The sequence below is a fragment of the Macrotis lagotis genome, chromosome 7, assembly GCF_037893015.1.
Source record: "Macrotis lagotis isolate mMagLag1 chromosome 7, bilby.v1.9.chrom.fasta, whole genome shotgun sequence".
NCBI lineage: Eukaryota > Metazoa > Chordata > Mammalia > Peramelemorphia > Peramelidae > Macrotis > Macrotis lagotis.
This window is the reverse complement of record NC_133664.1, coordinates 192,226,149-192,246,126: the sequence shown is the minus strand read 5'-3', so window position 1 is coordinate 192,246,126 and position 19,978 is coordinate 192,226,149. Positions and strand designations below refer to the sequence as shown.

At 33.8% G+C, this 19,978-nt stretch overlaps 1 protein-coding gene across 18 annotated transcripts in view; it reads left to right on the top strand.

Moving 5' to 3' along the window:
* The window catches only part of PLEKHA5 (pleckstrin homology domain containing A5), a 273,478-nt gene that overhangs the window by 143,469 nt on the left and 110,031 nt on the right, over positions 1–19,978 (top strand). For 15 of the 18 annotated variants that reach the window (XM_074194330.1, XM_074194326.1, XM_074194324.1 and 12 more), the window contains 3 exons: positions 12,468–12,530; positions 15,415–15,495; positions 15,628–15,777. In XM_074194330.1, coding sequence (XP_074050431.1) covers positions 12,468–12,530; positions 15,415–15,495; positions 15,628–15,777 — 294 coding nt within the window. Of the gene's footprint in view, positions 1–8,449; positions 8,572–12,467; positions 15,496–15,627; positions 15,778–19,978 lie in introns of those variants that run through there. The other 3 variants (XR_012470161.1, XM_074194340.1, XM_074194339.1) reach the window with 3 other exon arrangements.

Here is a 19,978-nt window from a genome sequence, read left to right as displayed (position 1 = left end):
TTCTTATTGAAATAAAAAAAAATAGAGGAGACCAAGGATTTTAAGTGGCATTTTAGGAAAGATTAAGTTCCCAAGGCCTGTTCCACTAATAGAATTTTAAAATATTACTTTTAAAAAAGGTAATATCCTAAAATATAATTTCCTCTAAATTGAGCTTAATAGGGAGCGGCTAGGGGGCGCAGTGGATAAAGCACTGGCCCTGAAGTCAGGAATACCTGGGTTCAAATCCAGTCTCAGACACTTAATAATTACCTAGCCGTGTGGCCTTGGGCAAGCCACTTAACCCCATTTGCCTTGTAAAAACCTAAAAAAAAAGAAAAAAGAAAGAAAAAGAAAAAAAATTGAGCTTAATAAAAGGAACCTCTAGTATGTGGGATATATATATGGAATATTTTTGGGAGAGTGCTGTTATTTCCCCATCCCCAATTAATTCTATTTTACAATGAGATTTGTAGAATCATCATTGTTTAGCTACCACGAAAGACCCCATCTCCCATTCTTCAACTTAGCAAGTTGTTTTTTATCATCTCTTACATAATCAAAGCAAAGGAAATAGGGATTGTCACAAGAAGGATCTCCTATATGCATGTAGTTGGAAAAATAAATAAAATAATTGGAGGGGCGAAAGGGTCTCCTATATAGTTTATTGATAGTGTTCAAATTCATTATTAAGTACATTTAAATATTAAAGATATTAGAGTATATTGTTTTCATACATTTTCAAACATAAAATTTGTTGTAGCATTAAATTTTCAAGGAATATGAGCCTATGGTTGCATTAATCTTATTTCTTAACATTTTTAAGTTTCAAGATTATTTTTTCAAAAGCAATAAAGTTTTGAAAAAGTATTACTGGAGAGAATCAATGTATAACATTGTTCCATGCTGAATAAAATAACTTTAATTTATATTATAAATATAAAAAAATATATCTTATTTGTGGTGATCAAAAAAATCCTAATTTTGAATAGTTTTTTTACTATGAAATTTTATTTTAGTAAAAGCTGTTATTTGCCCATGAGAATGATCTAGAAAATAGTATTTTTGATATTGATTACTAAAAATTCTCAGTTTGGGGGCTGATGCTTTTGAAATTTAACTATAGTGTCAGCATTCTAAAAATGTATTGGTAAGAGTATGAGCTAAGGAAAATGACCTAAAGGGAAATAAAAAATTGTACTTAATATTCTGCACCAAGAAAAGATTTAAAGTTTTCACCTCCCTCATTCTAGGCTTCTGCCTCACTTACCATAGCCCAAGTTTATACTACAAGCATTGGCTATCATATTAACTGATAATTGAATATGAATCATTGAATAGGAATATTATTCTGCAATGCTAAGACATCTTCCCCTGATTTTTTTATATGAACTGCTGTCTGGTCATGCTTATATCTTGTGAAGTTGACATTTTTATGGCAATAATTGTAGAATTTTATATTTATAAATTACATTGAGTTTTAAATCAGATCATAGGCTGCAAAAATAATTTTGGATCCTTGATCTGTCACTGAAAATGATAACTCTTTCAGCTTTGTCACCTGCACATTTATGATATTTATGCAATCATCCAACTCATTCTTAAAAATATTGAACAGTACTGAGGGTAGTTGCATAAGCATTCTCCATTAGAAAAACTTCCCTTCAACTTAGTTGCAGATGATAACAATCTCTTCCTTAGCAATCTCCTTTACTTCCCTGGCTTTAGTTATCATCTTTACATATATAGCTATCAAACACACATACATACACACACACACACACACACACACACACACACACACACACACACACACACACACATACACACACACACACACACACACACACACACACAAACATCCTCTGGAAAACAGAAGTTTGCAGGTCTTATAGCTCTCCATGATCTCCAAGAAAAATGAGACCAGGAGAGAAAAGGTAATTTGCTCAAGATTATACAAACAAATCTGGGATCTAAACCCATTTCCTCTGATTAAATTGCTTTATCATTCCTTCACTTGTTTTATTTATACCTTTTAGTAGATCACAATAATTTCTGAAAATTTCCCTCCTCTCATCAGTGAGACTTCCCTTCTAACAAAGATTTTAATAGAAAATAATTTTTTTTGACAAATCTTAACAACTCATTGTTTCTGACAGTATATGAAACATTCTGCCTTACTCATTTTCCATTTCTCCCATGAAAAAAGGAATTAAATTTTCCTCATTTCCTCTCTGGGTCCAAAATTGGTCATTGAATTAGCAGTCTCTCTTTCCCATTTACATTCCTTGTGGGGTTCCCCCCCCCCATATTCTGCTTACTTTGTATCAATGCACTTAAGTGTTTAACTGCTTCTCTGAATTATTCATATGTGTGGTTTTATGGACCACATAGTTTCTAACTGTCTCTCAATTGATACACACTGCTTTTTTTTCCCCAGTTCTTTGCTACCCCCTAAAATTTTACCATTACTGTGTTTTATATATAAAGAAGATTTCTGTCTTTGTTTTGCATGAATCCCATTCTTTGTATTAAACCTTACAGCTGGCCCAGATCTCAAAGCGGAGCTCCATTTTTGCCTGGAAGCATATAATTGGCATAACAATTTAAATATATATATATATATGAATATTATCTTTAAGTCTACCCCTTAATTATCTATTTTTAATAATGGCACCAATATCATACCTGGCACCCAAATTTTGCTCTTCATTCCCAATCCTTATGTGTTTGCTCCTTTTTCTATGCTCCTCGGAATCTCAGTTCTCTTTCCTTCTTCTTCAACCTTCTTCTCTCTCACACACCTTCAGTTTTCTTCCATTCCTAGAGACAAGGGTTCTCCCAAAAGGCACTCAGTCCCTGACCTCCCTTCTCATGTAGTGTATACCTGAATCTGTTCCTTTCCTGCTAACAGGCTTAATGCAGCATGTCTAGGTAAATGCCATTTTACCTGGCTCCATTTTTAGAGTTTCCATTTGAATGAATGAATGTTTAAATGAAAAAGTATTATTATTTTGAAAGATGATGTGATCTTAAGGCAAATTAAGCAGTAACCAGTTGCTTTGCTTTTGGCAGAAAGAGACCTAGGTCATTGAAGTTCTGATCAGATGTTTTGTAGTATATTGCAATGATTTTTTTTAAAGCCTTTTTGTTCCCCCTTTATCTTCTCCTGAAAAAGTCTCCATAATACCCCTTCAATCTATTTCCTCTCCCATTCTTTTTGGTTTAAAGTTCTTTTGATTTGATTTATAAAACTATCTCTTAAATATGTCTTTAACAACTTTTTGTTGATATATTTCTTCTCTGGCCAGTAATATTTGAATTATAAGGGGCAGCTAGGTGGTACAGTGAATAGAGCACTGGCCCTGGAGTCAAGAGGACCTGAGTTCAAACATGGCCTCAGACCTTAGCACTTAACTCTCATTGCCTTGTGGGGGGGAAAAACCAACAAAAATATTTCAATTATAAATTGATTGAGAAATCCAAATCTGTTCCTAGATAACAATCTTCTTAACTAGCTGGTCACCTCCCAAATTAATTTTTTCTTTTTTTTTTTTCATACTTTGTCTTTTTAAAGCAAATCCATACCTTTAGGTCTTCAGTTTCTTTCCAAGACATCATAATCATTAGTAGTACTTTTTTTAGATTCTTTCTGAAAGTGTCTTTTTCTTTTGCAGAAGCAATCAGGGTTAAGTGACTTGCCCAGGGTCACACAGCTGTGTGTCTGAGTATGTGAGACTAGGTCTGAGCTCATGTCCTCTGACTCCAGGGCCAGGGCTCTATCCACTGTGCCAACCAGCTGTCCTGGGAAAGTGTCATTTATGCCCCCATGATTCATCAGAAGGAAGTAGTTGTCATCGCTTTGAGAGGTTAGGAGGTTTCCCTGTGATGTCCTGGATAGCTGCCCTAAACCAGCTGGGGCTGAGGGTAAATACCTGGCCTCAACCCTTTGGTGAGAGGTAGGGGAAGGTCTACCCCATCACATGAAGATATCCCCAGGCAGAATGAGCAAATGAGAATAGTTCCTTCCAACAGCATCTTAAGAAGCAAGTATTGTGGAACCCCAGGACTTGGACAGACATCAAAGACACTATGGTCATCCCAGGCAGAATGAGCAAATGAGAATAGTTCCTTCCAACAGCATCTTAAGAAGCAGGTATTGTGGAACCCTAGGACTTGGACAGACATCAAAGACACTATGGTCATCCTTTGCTTCCTAGGGCCATCACAATCTTCCTGACCTTTGCCCTGCCATGGCAACATTTTCAGACCATCTATTTGAGTGAATTAATTGTATGAATGAAAAAAGTGTTTGTTATTTTGAAGGATGAATTTCAATGACTCTGGAAGAGAGAGCAGGATGAAAACAGTGCAATTTTACCTCACTTAAATCTAATTTACACAGAAGTCAAGTTGTCACCTGTGATGTCCTTAGTCCTTTTTGAAAATGAAGGAGAAACAACAATTAGATGATCACTCAATTAGTTAGATTTTGTGGTTCTGCTATATTCTTAGAAGGACAAGGAGTTTCTTCCTCCTCTAGTTCTCAGGTCTATTTTTAAGACCCACTTATAGTAATATCTTTTTCCTTTCATTTCTCCTTTTAAATATTCTTCCATTATCCCTTCATCAGCCTGAGAAAGATATTACCTAGCCTGATTTCTTTGACCCTTCAGTTTGTTTTAGCTAAATTCATTAATATTTTATTGGAGCCTTGGGCAAGCCACTTAACCCCATTGCCTTGAAAAAATCTAAATATATATATATATATATATATATATATATATATATATATATATATATATATATATTTTATTGGAAATAGGATTTTTTTTGAATTATAAAGATTTTATTTTGAGTTTTACAATTTTTCCCCAATCTTACTTCCCTCCCCCCACCCCACCCCACCCACAGAAGGCAGTTTGCCAGTCTTTACATTGTTTTCATGGTATACATTGATCCAAATTGAATGTGATTAAAGAGAAATCATATCCTTAAGGAAGAAACATAAAGTATAAGAGATAGCAAGATTAGACAATAAGGTATCAGGTTTGTTTGTTTGTTTGTTTTTTCTAAATTAAAGGTAATAGTCCTTGGTCTTTGTTCAAACTCCACAGTTCTTTCTCTGGATAAGATGGTATTCTCCATTGAAGACAGCCCCAGATTGTCCCTGATTATTACACTGATGGAATGAGCCATGTTGCTGTTAGGGTGTACAGTGTTTTTGTGGTTCTGCTCATCTCACTCAGCATCAGTTCCTGCAGATTCCTCCAGGCTTTCCTAAATTCCCATCCCTCCTGGTTTCTAATAGAACAATAGTATTTCATGACATACATATACCACAGTTTGCTAAGCCATTCCCCAGTTGAAGGACATTTACTTGATTTCCAATTCTTTGCCACCACAAACAGGGCTGCTATGAATATTTTTGTACAAGTGATGTTTTTACCCTTTTTCATCATCTCTTCAGGCTATAGACCCAGTGGTGGTATTTCTGGATCAAAGGGTATGCACATTTTTGTTGCTCTTTGGGTGTAGGTCCAAATTGCTCTGCAGAAAGGTTATATGAGTTCACAGTTCCACCAACAATATAATAGTGTCCCAGATTTCCCACAACCCTTCCAATAATAATTATTATCCTTTCTGGTCATATTGACCAGTCTGAGAGGTGTGAGGTGGCACCTCAGAGAAGTTTGAATTTGCATTTCTCTAATAAGTAATGATTTAGAGCAAATTTCATATGACTATGGATTGCTTTGAGCTCCTCATCTGTAAATTGCCTTTGCATATCCTTTGACCATTTGTCAATTGAGGAATGGCTTTTTTTTTTTAAATTTGACCCAGTTCTCTGTATATTTTAGAAATTAGTCCTTTGTCAGAAACATTAGTTGTAAAGATTGGGAAATAGGATTTTTTAAAGGAAATTAGCAGTATAATTTTTTTTATTTTCTAAGGAAAACTTAAGAGTAATGATATTCTATTTAAGACAAGGGTTTGTAGTATAAGAATCAAATTATCAAATTTGATATCAATATAATTTAATTTCATTAAACATTTCTCAATTACATGTAAAGTAAGTTTTTTACATTCATTTTTAAAATTTTTGAATTCAAATTTCTCTCCCTCCCACCAGTCCTATTCTCCTTCTTGTATATTTCTATATTAGCCATGTTATGAAAGAAAACAGTAAAAACGGGAAAAATAAAGGTTTTAAAAACTATGCTTCAGTCTGCATTCAGAGTTCATCGGTTCTCTCTGGAAATGGATAGCTTTATTTATTTATTTGTTTATTTGAGGTGGTGGGGTTGAATGACTTGCCCAAGGTCATACAGCTAGGTAATTATTAAGTGTCTGAAGTCGGATTTGAACTCAGTTCCTCCTGACTCCAAGATTGGTGCTCTATCTACTGTGCCACCTAGCTTCCCCCATGGATAGCATTTTTTTATCTTGGATCCTTTGGAATTGTCTTAGACCATTGTCTTGATCAGAGTAGCTAAGTCTTGCCTAGTTGTGTGACCCTGGGCAAGTCACTTAACTCCATTGCCTTAAATAAATTTTTAAAAAATCTTTTGGATTCTCAGAATAGCTAAGTCTTTCACAGTTGATCATCCTTAGAAAATTGTCTGTTTATCATATCCTTCTGGTTCTGTTCACTCAACTTTGCATCAATTTATATAATTCTTCCCAGGTTTTCTAAAACTGTACTGCTCATCATTTCTTATACCACAGTTTATTCTTAAATCCCCTTTAATTTCTAGTTCATTGCCGCCACTAAAAGAGCTGTTGTGAATATTTTTGTACAAATAAATCATTTTCCCTTTTCTTTGAATTCTTTTGAGTCAGACCTAGTAGTGGCATTGCTACATCAGAGCAAATGGATATCAATATTGAGATTGTTGATTTTTAAGTCAGCTATATGATTGTCACAACTCCTGGCATAATTAGCATTCCTTTGTAGGCTAGAAGGTAGAAAAGGGAAACTTGAATTTTTGTTCTTCATTTTTTTAAATTTATTTAAGGCAATTGGGTTAAGAGTGACTTACGTCCAAGGTCACATAGCTAGGCAATTATTAAATGTCTGAGATCAGATTTAAACTCAGGTCTTCCTGATTCCAGGGCTGTTCTCTATCTACTGAGCCATCTAAGCTTGCCCTGAATTTTTGTATATAGAAAAGTCCTTGCCCCTCAAGTTTTGCCAGGAAAATTCTTAATTCGTTTTTTAAAGAGCTAAGACTTTATAGATATGGTTCCTTCTTCCACTTGAAGATTAGTAAATGGTCTTTGAAGAGTTGCTGTTTTCAAAATCTTTATTCTCTTTTGTTCACCCTAGAAATGAATCTTGAACTACTTTCATTAGTCCTCATACAACAGAAATAGAGCATCCAGTCTTCATTTCATTTTACTAGAAACTCTTCCTTCCTATAGAAACCACTAGGAAAAGCCTTCCCCCTCTACATCCCCCCCCAAAAAAATTCACTTACTTCCAAGCCACATTTGGGGCATACTAAGTAATAGCTTATTTTTTTTACAGAAGGCACAATCATACAGGAAGATAATGATAAAGTTAAATTCATATAAATATATAACTTTAAATGAAGCCTATTTGATTTTTTAAATTATTTTTTAAATATAAAGTCTTGATCCTGGTATTCACATTAATAAAGCTTTATATCCTAGAAGTAAGCTCAAATACAAGATATTTTACTAATGCATTTAAAACTTGCTTGACCTAAATTTTGCAGCAGAATTAAGATTTAAATTGACTTGGTTTTCTAATGTACTTTCAAAATTCCTAGGTTGTAATTCCATTGAAGGAAACTTCATCAGTTTTTAAAATGATACTAATTGATGGTTCATACTCTGTTCAACAAACTGGCAACTATGCTAAACATAAAGCTTATAAAAATATAGCATGTTTTTTAAAGACTTATACCTTAAGATTTAATTCATGTTACAGATTTTAATTTTTAAATTAAATCTTCTTAGCAGCATATATATGCATGTATATTTATTCTTGAATTACATGTTTTCTTATAAAATACACATTGTATAATCTATTGGATCAAAATAGAACAATAAAATAATGGATTATTCTAGAAAATAATGTCTTTAGAAGAACCTTTATGTATGTAGTGAACTAAAAACTAAAACCTTTTTGTCTTCCACTATACATATTTGAATATTATTTTAATAGCTCTATATTGAGTAATTTAAAATTTATTAAAATTTTCTTTTAAGTTCATAGGTATTTTCATTTATGATAATTCAATATCTGTTATATGTTTTTATGAACTGTAATTAGTTGTCAGGTTTCCATTAGAAAGTAGTACAATTCTTAGAAAAAGATTATGTTATAAGAAATTTCATGTCATTTGTTACTTAATCTTTTAACACTTGGGTGTGACTTACTGCACTGTTAGGAAGACATTCAAGTAGAGGCTATATTTACAGTGTCGTCTTTCAAATCTAGCCATGCTGTAAACTGATGTTTGCTGTATGCTCCTCCTGATTTGAAATAGATGAAAGAGAATGAACCTTTAATCACCATGGTTCACACTATGATTGAGAACTCGGCGCTAAGACCCCAACTGTACCAGCAAGTAAGGTCTTGGATAGTGAATGATACTGCTTTATCATCTGCAAAACTCCCTCAGTGACAGTTTTGGTTGTTTCCCCAGATTATTCATAACATTGATATTTTTTGTTTTTTTTATTTTTGTTATTTCCCTTATTTATTTTTGTTTGAGAAGCCACAAATCATCCATGCTTTATGAAATGCTGCAGGATTGTGAGCATGGCTTTGCTGAACGTTTCTGCTGTTGAATATGAAATGTCTTTTTTCCTAAAATATTTTATCAAATATATTTGACAAATTATGTATATTGCAGGTCTGTAGTATAATTGTAAAATTTCTAATGAACTTTCTATTTATCTCCATCAATGCAAAAGCATTTCAGAAGTAATTTTAAGCAAGTGTTTTTCTCACTTTCCTTTCAGCTAGTTGGTTTCTTAATTTTAAACTATCACTTGATCAGAAAGGAATAAGAGGCCCACAACTTGTTGGGTTTTATCTTATCTAGTTTTTACTCTAGAAGATGAAATCAAAATATTTTTTAATATCAAGAAGAAAATGTTATAGTATGGTAAAATTTTTAAGTTAACTATTTTTGCTGGGAGAAAAAAGTTTGGGTAATTTTTTTTCATGTTCCCGTCATTCTCAGGTAATTCTCCAAATAGTTCTTTCCATTTACCATATTTTTTGCACACATAATATGCATTTGTGCATGTGTGTATATATATATATGTATCTCTTGGGAGTAGAAGACTTAGCCTTAGGAATATGGTTAATCTACACTATATATTCAAAAGAAGTCTGCCAGTCTACACCCAAATTTTATTATACTCCATCATTTTTAAAGTAACCAAATCTTTTTTATATTATGTTTATAATTCTGTAAGAAAAGAATGGCTTATTAATAGTAATAATAATAATAATAATCTATTAAAATTTCTATAGAGTAGAAAATACTGATCAACATAAAAAAAGATATTTTTAAATATAATTTCTTTATTGAAATATTAAATTTCAGACAGTGCAATGTTATATAAAATTCTCAATAAAAATTAAATTAAACATTAAGTATTTTAAACAAGCCTTTCAAAACAGAAAATTCCTTTATTCTTAGTCTGAAAGCCACCAGTTTAAAAAAAAATGTTACCATCTTCAAAAGACTTGTACAGTAGAAACATAGTATTGCTGCTTTCTATAGAAAAACTTAGGGATTTTTCTGCTTCTTTGTGTTTTAAACATAGAAGTGGTACTGTTTGTGGGTATGTGAGAAAGTGTGTTTCTGGGAAGGTGTAATTCTGCATAAACATTTATTTTATAAGCCAGATATAGATTTAATATAGCAAAAATTATTTGCTTCCTCTTCAGATTAGAATCCTTATCAGGTCATACTATATATATATATATATATATATATATATATACATATATATGATACATAACTAAGATAAGGTAATCTCTAGTATGGTACCTTGAATTCAAAAAGAACTATTAAAAAACCATAAATTTACATACAAGGATAAAAGAACATTTTTGAAGGGGAATGGGTAAAGGTTATTATTATTGTAGGTACTTCAGAGACAAGATAAAAACTAGAAATTTATTGTCAGTAACCATACCCAATCTAATACACTTGGCAGGAAAGCAGCCTTAATAAATTTTAGCTCACAATCAAAAAGAACTTGATGTTGATGCTGGGGAGTTTTAAGAAATATAAGTAGCATGTTGGGATATGCTTCTTGAAGATTGAATTCATAGCACTTGAAATTTTACTGTTCTGTGGAGCTCCAATTTTTGCTGTCTTTTCCCATCCCTAACTCTGAAATCTACATGAGAGCTTCTGGCTTAGTTTTTGATCTGCATTTCTGATCCTAGCTTATAGTCTAACTTATAATAAGCCTCCTAGTATTTTTGATTGTACCAAATCTGAGATTTCATTGGTTTTGAGCTGAATTGATATAGAACAACCATCACCAATGAAGATTTGAAACTTTTCTAGCCTTACATATTGTCTAGGTTATTGAGAGATTAGCTCACTTGGTCACACAAAACCACTACTCTCAATCCACTATATCCATGTTCATCAGTATCTTGATATCAATCAGAAATAAAAAAAAATTGGTAATTCTGTGACTTACTTTCTTTCAAATCATATTTCCATAATTACTTAGTTCCTGCTCCACCAGAGATTCCTTTATGTTTTTATTCCTGTACATTAAAAGAATTCAGGTTATTCAGATTTAGTTATACAGGCAATAATTTGCGTAAGATGATTTATGAAGTACTTTATTTTAAAATTTTAAAATTTAAATAAAAATTGCTGCATGGTTTAATATAACCAGATCTATCTTTAAATGATCACAAAATACATTTGCAAATAATTCTTAGAGTAAGACCTTGAAACGAAACTCTTTGATCTTGAAAGGTTGTTTTTTAAAAATTATGGCGTGTTTTAGAAATAAGTTTTTGTGTATACATGTATACACATGTGTGTTTAACTTCCCATTAATCCTTGAGATTAAATAAGTAGTGTGATATTTTAAACAGATTATTAAGTAAAATATCAGTGTCAATTAATACTTGCTATAGTAGGTATCATGTAGAGGGATATTAGTTGTAGTCTTTGTTTATATAACATAAAATATTTTACATTTCATTATGCCATTTGATCCTCACAATTACATTGTGGAATAGTACTATAAGTATTCCCCATTTTTCAAGGTGAAAAACATGTAGTTAAATGGTAGAGCTGGTCTTCTAATTCCAAGTGCTCTTTTCATTACATTATACTGTCTTTTATTGTAGTATTGACATATACACGTGGCTATACATATGTCTGTGAAACTTGTGTTACTTGTAGCACAATTCAGTTGTACCTCATAGTCAAAGCATAATTCCTCTAAGATGGGTGATTCAAAAAGATAAATGAGATATCAAGAGATCACTTTTATAATTAGACTATCACCTCTTCTTTTGTATTCTGGCAAAAAAAGTCAAAAATCTTTAAAAGTTCTATTTGATAAGAAATCACATTTAGTTTTTTAAAATACCCTACAAAAATAGTGGTACAAAAATTGTTTGTACAAAAATATTTTGAGGAGAACCATGTAAAAGGCAACTACAAAAAAAATCTAAATGTGCAATTCCTTAAAACTATGCTAACATATCAGTTGCACTTTTATACAAAATATGTAAAGAAATTTTAGATGTTCTATCTCTGATTGACAAAAAAGTGAAGTCAATTTTTTCTTAAAATTATAAGTTTTCTTATATTTCTGTCTGTGTATAAAAGATTAGATATATTTTACACATAAAATTATACTAAAATATATGACATTTAGGAATATATATATAAAATGCATGTGTCTATATAGCAAAAATAGATCTTTTTTCAACATGAACTCTTTAAATCTGGTTGAAATCTTTTAATCTAGTTCTCTGCTATGATTATTCTTTTCTTATTTGATGAGATAGTACACATGCCTAATAAGCAAAACTTTAAGGATCCATTATCAGGGGCGGCTAGGTGGCACAGTGAATAGAGCACCGGCCTTGGAGTCAGGAGTACCTGGGTTCAAATCTGACCTCAGACACTTAATAATTACCTAGCTGTGTGGCCTTGGGCAAGCCACTTAAACCCCATTGCCTTGAAAAATCTAAAAAAAAAAAAAATTAAAAAAAGAATACATTATCTTGGAGGTCATAGGAAAATATTAAATTATTAATTTTACATATCTTTTCCTTTTTGAAGCAATCCATACTTGATAAATGTCTGTTCAGTAAAATCAGAACCTGTCTTCTCATAAATTGTACCTGGTCATAAGGATGATAAATGTATTTTAACTATTAACTACAGACTAAACACTTTCATTCTTGTATTTTTGAAGCTGTTTTATGACAATAGTATTCTTCCTTATAGCTGTCACAAGATGAGTTTAGAGGTACATTATACAAGTACAGATCTGAAGAGGTGGATATTGATGTAAGTATCTGTATGACATTTATCATTTGTTTTTACCATGCTTGTCTTGCCCAGAACATTTTACATAAGCACAGAAAATATATGCCACCTTTCTCTATCTCATTCCATTACCCACTAAAAAATTAGTTATGGATTATAAGTAAATTAGCTTTTTCACTTTTCTCTTGGCTTAAATCTTTATATTCCTGAGTTAATTGGTTGGTTGTTGTCCTTTGTTCTCAAAGAGGACCAAAATGACATCACAATGTTAGTTACCATATTTCCCCATGTATAAGACACACCTTAATTTGGGGGCCCAAAATTTGAAAAAATGTATTACATAAAGTTTTTGAACTCAAGTTTTATTCATCATGAAATTAAAGGACCTTCTGCTCATAGCTTTCAGGTATCATGTAGAGGGATATTGAGCATGTCTGGTGTGTGGATACATGCTTGGTCCATTCTGTTTCATGAACCAATTGTGTCCTCCTTTGAAATCAGTCACATTTTTTTCATCAGCAGTGCTAGCCTCCTGCTGAACCTTCTTGGTGGACACAGGAATCCCAATGGCCCTTTGCTCTTCAATCCATCTCTGCATTTGCCTCTCTAGCTCAGGCTATTTGGCTAACCTACCTCTCCTGGTCATCTTCTGCCCTGGTGTTTTCAGGAGGGTTTCTTCTTCCCCTAGCCAGTCTCAGATTGTTTTCTCAGAAGCAGGAGGACCAACTAAGGTTCAACAGCATGATTTCCATTTACTTTTGCAAACTGGATCACTTTGAACTTGAATTCAGTACTGTATGAAAATCGTTTCTAAGCCATTTCTGGGCAGAAAGTGACAAAACATAACCTAATATACTGGTAAAAATGTGAAACAATGAGCACAAAAACGACAAGTATGAAAAAGCAGAAAATACAAGCAAAAGAACCTATAATCACTGTATAAAATGCTCCCAGTTTTTAGACCCCAAAGTTTTCGAAAAGGGTGTATCTCACACATGGGGAAATACAGTAATTTATATTATGTGAGCTCAAAATGGTCTCCCAAGTTTGGGCACAAATAGGTCATGTGAACATTTGGGGTAGATTCTCTGAATTTGAGCATCCCTTTCTTCTTTTGAGCCAATTCAATTCTCCTTCACTCAGAAAGCAAAATACCTTCTCTGATGAGGGCCACACCAGACTGGGTGGTCCTATGACAGTGTCTCCTCCTCCACACAATCAGGCTTTTTTGCAAGGCAGTGAGGTTAAGTGACCTTGCCCCAGGTCACACATTTAAGTAATTATTAAGTGTCTGAAGCACTTTGAACTCAGGTCTCCTGACTCCAGGGCTGGTGCTCTATCCACTGCACCACCCAGCTGCCCCTAGTTCCAAAGTTCTCAAGAGAGACCTTGTGAGTGTCCTTATATATCTCTTTTTCTGACCACCATATGAGCACTTGCCTTGTGTGAATTCTCCATAAAATAAGCAAATGTTCATTTGACATTCAGATGTGGCCAGCCTGTTAGGGTTGTGATTTCTCTAGAAGAGTTTTCATATTTGGAGTTTAGTTCTAGAAAGGACCTCAGGGTATCTTATCCCACCTGGTGATTATTCCTGATTTAGTTATGATGTACTGAAATTTCCTCTTTACTAAGAGTAGAAAACTATATTAAAGAATGTATTTTGAAATTTTTGGGAAAAAAATAGAAATAACCTATTTTTCCAATCACCATTTCCCTTTTGAATCCAAAATTTAGACTGTAAATCCTCACTTCGAAGGTTCCTGAGTTGCTTCTCTGACTTTGCAAATCATCTCTTATTCTAGTCAAGATTTCTTAGAATAAGGGAATGTTATAGCTGGAAGTACCTTATTTTATAGATGACTAAACTTGACCTGAGAGTCTTGTCTAGGGGTGGCTAGATAGTGCAGTGGATAAAAGCACTGGCCCTGGAGTCAGGAGTACTTGGGTTCAAATCTGGTCTCAGACACTTAATTACCTAGCTGTGTGGCCTTGGGCAAGCCACTTAACCCCATTTGCCTTGCAAAAATCTAAAAAAAAAAAAAAGATAACTTGTCTAGGGTTATAAAGCAAAAGTGAAATCATAATACACATCTCCTGACTTCCAGCCCAGTATGTTTTCTGCCTCACCTTATATCTATGGTTTGGGTACTGAGATATCAGAGCAAATATATTTTTACATTTTAAATTATTTCTAAGGCTTTAACTTTGATTTTCAAGTAATGTCAAAATTTAATTATGAAAAATTTATTTTGACAAAGTTTAAAGTTTTAAACTAGTAAAATAATGTGCACTAACATTTGATATGATTGCCTTCTGTAGATTTTATTTTTATGTTAAAAATAATTCTGTTTGGATTTTTTCCTAAGGATTTATGAGGAATTAATGTGAATCAAACTCAGGTAGTGTTTTGTAATAAGGGTTACAGAAAATGCTGGGTCTTTTAAAATATGAAACTTGAAATTAACTATATTTAAATGGCAATTAAAGTGATAGGTGAATGTTTTACTTTGTTTTTTTTAGTCCAAACCACCATTTACATTTGGTGTAGAGAACTCCCTGTGAGTAAACTTACTCTTATCTACCAAAACAGATTTACAAATATTTTGCAATTTTTAGTCTTAGACAGATGCCTGGGATACTGAAAATGAGATTTACCCAGATTATGTCAGAGGCAGACTTGAGACTCAAGTCTTCCTGACTGACTGCTCTCTTGTCTTGATAAGTCTGCAAAAGTATTGATTTCAATCTCTTCTTCCTGTCTTTTATTTTTTATTTCAAACCATAAATCTAAGTTTAATTAAAATTTAGATGATTATTTTCAGTGTATATTATCAACTATTAAAGCAAAAATGGAAAGTATGGAAAAGTACTGCTAACATGAAATTTTCTTTTATTAACCTAGGCCAAGCTAAGTAGATTATGTGAACAAGATAAAGTGGTACATGCATTGGAAGAGAAACTTCAGCAGCTCCACAAGGAGAAAGTAGGGCAATTATGTTTATTATCTATATTTGATATTATTTTATTTGATTATTATCAGGGTAGTTATATCTAAAGTAAAAAGAAGATATTCAATAATTCAGAACATTAAAAGTAATTCTTTCTATTATAATAGTACATGCTTGAGCAAGCTTTGCTATCAGCCAGCCAAGAAATAGAGATGAATGCAGATAATCCAGCAGCCATTCAGAATGTAGTTTTGCAAAGGGATGATTTACAGAATGGACTACTTAGCACCTGCCGAGAATTGTCTCGAGCTACAGCGGTAAGTATTTTTCTTTTAAAATCACTGAAGTTCCAATTCTTTTTTTGTTTCAATTTCTTGTTGAAGTTTCAGTTATTTTTACTTCTCATTGGTTCTTTTTTTTTTAATTTATTAAGGCAATGGGGTTAAGTGACTTGCCCAAGGTCACACAGCTAGGTAATTATTAAGCATCTGAGGCTGGATTTGAATTCAGGTCCTCCTAACTCAAAGGCCAGTGCTCTATCCACTGTGCCACCTAGCTGCTTCCTGTTTTTACTTCTTATTAGAATATTTGTTCTTTAGCATAAAAACATTCAATTGTAGTATTAATATAAGTATATTGAAAAATTAAGAATAGATTTTTATATTAAAATCAATAATGTCTTCTGTAAGAATTATTGTACCAAGGGGGTACACCCTGGAGTCAGGAGGACCTGAGTCAAAATCCCATCTCAAACACTTAATATTGACCTGTGTGAACTTGGGCAAGTCACTTAACCCCACTGCCTTTCAACAACAACAACAAAAAAAAGAATTATTGAACCAAAAGATAAACACAAAGATATTTTGTAGACTAAATATATAGTAGATTTTGATTTGATTGCACTGGCCAACTTATTCTAGTCAAAACTAGTATTTTAAAAGAGAATTTACACGTTTCCATTCTAGAATTCTAAAGTAAAAAATTTCAGAATTTAACTGAAATATTTATTTTCTAGAAGTTCTAATTTTTCTATAAACCATGGCAAAGTAATTAAATCAGGGTTTTTGGCTGAGCCCCAAATCTAAGTGGTTTCTCAAGTCCTGAGATTATAATTATATGTGACTGCATATTCTCTAGAAGTGAAGTAGGTTGCTTAGAGAACTCCTCTTGTTTCCTGAGCACATTTATCAGTTAATCTGATAGTCTTTACTTAGACTTCCTCCTTTTGATCTCTGCTATATTCAACACTTTTGATCAGCTTTTCTCCTCTGGTTTTTGTAGTTCAATTCTCTTGGCTATCCTCCCATATATATCTGACTGCCCTTGTCCTCAAATATTTTTGGCTTTAAATAAAGAAATGACATTATCTTAGTTTTGCCTTAGGAAGATTATTTTGGTAGCTAGGATGAATTATAGAAAGGACAGATAGTTGGTAAAAAGACCAGTTAGAAAGCTACCAAAAGTAGTACTGTTTTGACAGTAAAATAATTAGGACTTACTTGGCAACAGATTAGATATATAAGACAAGGGAAAAGTCCAAGATGACACTAAGGTTTTAAAAACTAAATGACTGGGGTGGCTGGGTGATGCAGTGGATAAAGCACGGGCCCTGGAGTCAGGAGTACCTGAGTTCAAATCTGGTCTCAGACCCTTAATAATTACCTAGCTGTGTGGCCTTGGGCAAGCCACTTAAACCCGTTTGCCTTGCAAAAACCAAAAATACAAAAAACTAAATGACTGAGAAAACTGATGGTACCCTTAATAGAAACTGGGAAGTTTTTTTTTATGTCTTTCTTTTAATGTAAATATTTTATTTATTTGTTTTTCCAAATACAAGCACAGTGAGGAATAGGGAAGTTTAAAGCAAGGATAGGTATAGAGTTAAAATGATATTTGAGGGTCAGCTAGGTGGCGTAGTGGATAAAGCACCCGCCAGCCCTGGAGTCAGGGGTACCTGGATTGAAATCCAGTCTCAGACACTTAATAATTACCTAGCTGTGTGGCCTTGGGCAAGCCACTTAACCCCATTTGCCTTGCAAAAAAAAAAACACCCTAAAAAAAAAGAGATTTGAGTTTGAGATACTAATTAGACCTTCTGTGAGAGTGTGCCAGGCAAGCAGCAGTTAGAAATGTGGAACTGGAATGGGGGGTGGGGGTGGGATTTAAACTTGAATATATAGATTTTAGAGGTTGGGTTAGACTGACATTGTTAGCAGTTTAGGGACATAATGAAAGTTCACAAAAGAATTAGACTGTACAATAATGAATAAAGCAATAGATTTGGGGGGGGGTTGTGGCATGTGTTTACTTAATTCATATTTTTAAAAAGGCATAAGACCAGACTTAACGCAGTAAGGCATGACTGAACAAAAATGAGGCAAGATGAGTTTAGAGCAAAGGGCTTAGGGTATCGACCATGTCCCAGTTGCAGGAGGGAGTATTCAAATGGATATTAATCATCAGAGAAGAAAGACCCCTTGAATATGATGAAGAAGAAAAGAATTCTCATCACCCTGCCTAGGTCAGTAGCTTTCACATATAAATTCTTGATCCTCCACACCAGGATAATTCATTGCTCTGTAGCTTTTTATAGAAAAGGGGAATCAGTCCTAATTTCCTTCCTCACTTTAGGAATTATAGGAAGAGAACCTATAGAGCATTGGCCTTGAAGTCAAGAAGATGGGAGTTCAAATCTGGCCTCAGACACTTGTCTCTTAGCAGCTGTGTGAACTTGAGCAAGTCAGAGCAGCCTCCCATAATCCCCCTCTGCCCAGTCATCCGGGATCCAGATGGCTTTAAAGGAGAAAGTGAAGCTGGTGACTTAGCACAAACCCCCTCACTCTAATCCAGTTCAGATCTTTGTCATGGCATCATCTCACTGATGTTCTAAAATGAAGGACAAAAGTTATTACATTACCAATATTCTTATCACTAATAAGAAGATTGACATGAAAATGTGACCTGCAGAATGTTTATTCTGGGACAGAGAGGACAAAGATATGGGTAGTAGAGTAGGTTTTATTGCTTTGTAGTCAGTTAATTTGTAATGGTTCAGTCCAGAATGTTTATACTAGTTACAAGAACAGAAGGTGAAAGAGCAGCAAAGAAGATCCATGGAGTAAAAGCCTTTGTTCAAATTCAAACTCAGCCATGTGATTTCCTGTGTGATCTTGGACAAGTCACTTAACCTATTTGCTCCTCAGATTCCTCACCTGTAAAATAAGGATAAACTCTCAGAGTTGTGAGTCAAATGTGATTCTAATTATCACATACTTAGAAATCATCTGGCTCCTGGTGATTGTTATTGTAGTTGTTGCTATTGTTGCAGTTGTTGTTGTTGTTTTCTATTGCCTAATAACATTATTTTATCAGATAATTCAGAATTCAAGAATGAATGTGGGGATGGCTAGGTGGCGCGGTGGATGGAGCATCAGCCCTGGAGTCAGGAGTACCTGAGTTCAAATCCAGCCTCAGACAATAATTTCCTAACTGTATGGCCTTGGGCAAGCCACTTAACCCCATTGCCTTGCAAAAAAAAAAAAAACCTTAAAAAAAAAAGAATGAATGTGACCAAAAGCCATTCCCCAATTGACAAATGGTCAAAGGATATGCAGAGGCAATTTACAGATGAGATCAAGTGATCCATAGTCATATGAAAATTGCCCTAAATCAGTACTTATTAGAGAAATGCAAATTAAAGCATCTCTAAGTTACTGCCTCACACCTCTCAAATTGGCCAATATGACCAGAAAGGACAGTGATCATTGTTGGTAGGGTTGTGGGAAATACATTGTTGGTGGAGCTGTGAACTTATCCAGCCTTTCTGGAGAGCAATTTGGACCTAAGCCCAAAGAACAAGAAAAATGTGCATACCCTTTCATTCAGCAATACCACTACTGGGTCTGTATACCCTGAAGAGATGATGAAAAGGGATAAAAGCATCACTTGTACAAAAATATTCATAGCAGCCCTGTTTATGGTGGCAAAGAATTGGAAATCAAGTAAATGTCCTTCAGTTAGGGAATGGCTTAGCAAACTGTGGTATATGTATGTCATGGAACACTATTGTTCTGTTAGAAGGCAGGAGGGATGGGATTTCAGGGAAGCCTGGAGGGATTTGCATGAACTGATGCTGAGTGAGATGAGCAGAACCAGAAAAACACTGTACACCCCTAACAGCAACATGGGGGTGATGATCAACCTTGAAGAACTTGTTCATTCCATCAGTGCAACAATCAGGGACAATTTGGAGCTATCTGCAATGGAGAATACCCTCTGTATCCAGAGAAAGAATTGTCGAGTCTCAACAAAGACCTTTAATTTGGGGGGGGGGGGGCTGATATCTTATTATCTGATCTTGCTATCTCTTATACTTTGTTTCTTCCTTAAGGATGTGATTTCTCTCTCTCATCACATTCAATTTGGATCAATATGTATGTGGTATTGAAACCCTAACCCAAAATGACTACTTGGTATACTCTCAAAGTGGCAGCAAAGAGTTAAAATTTAATTTGGTTC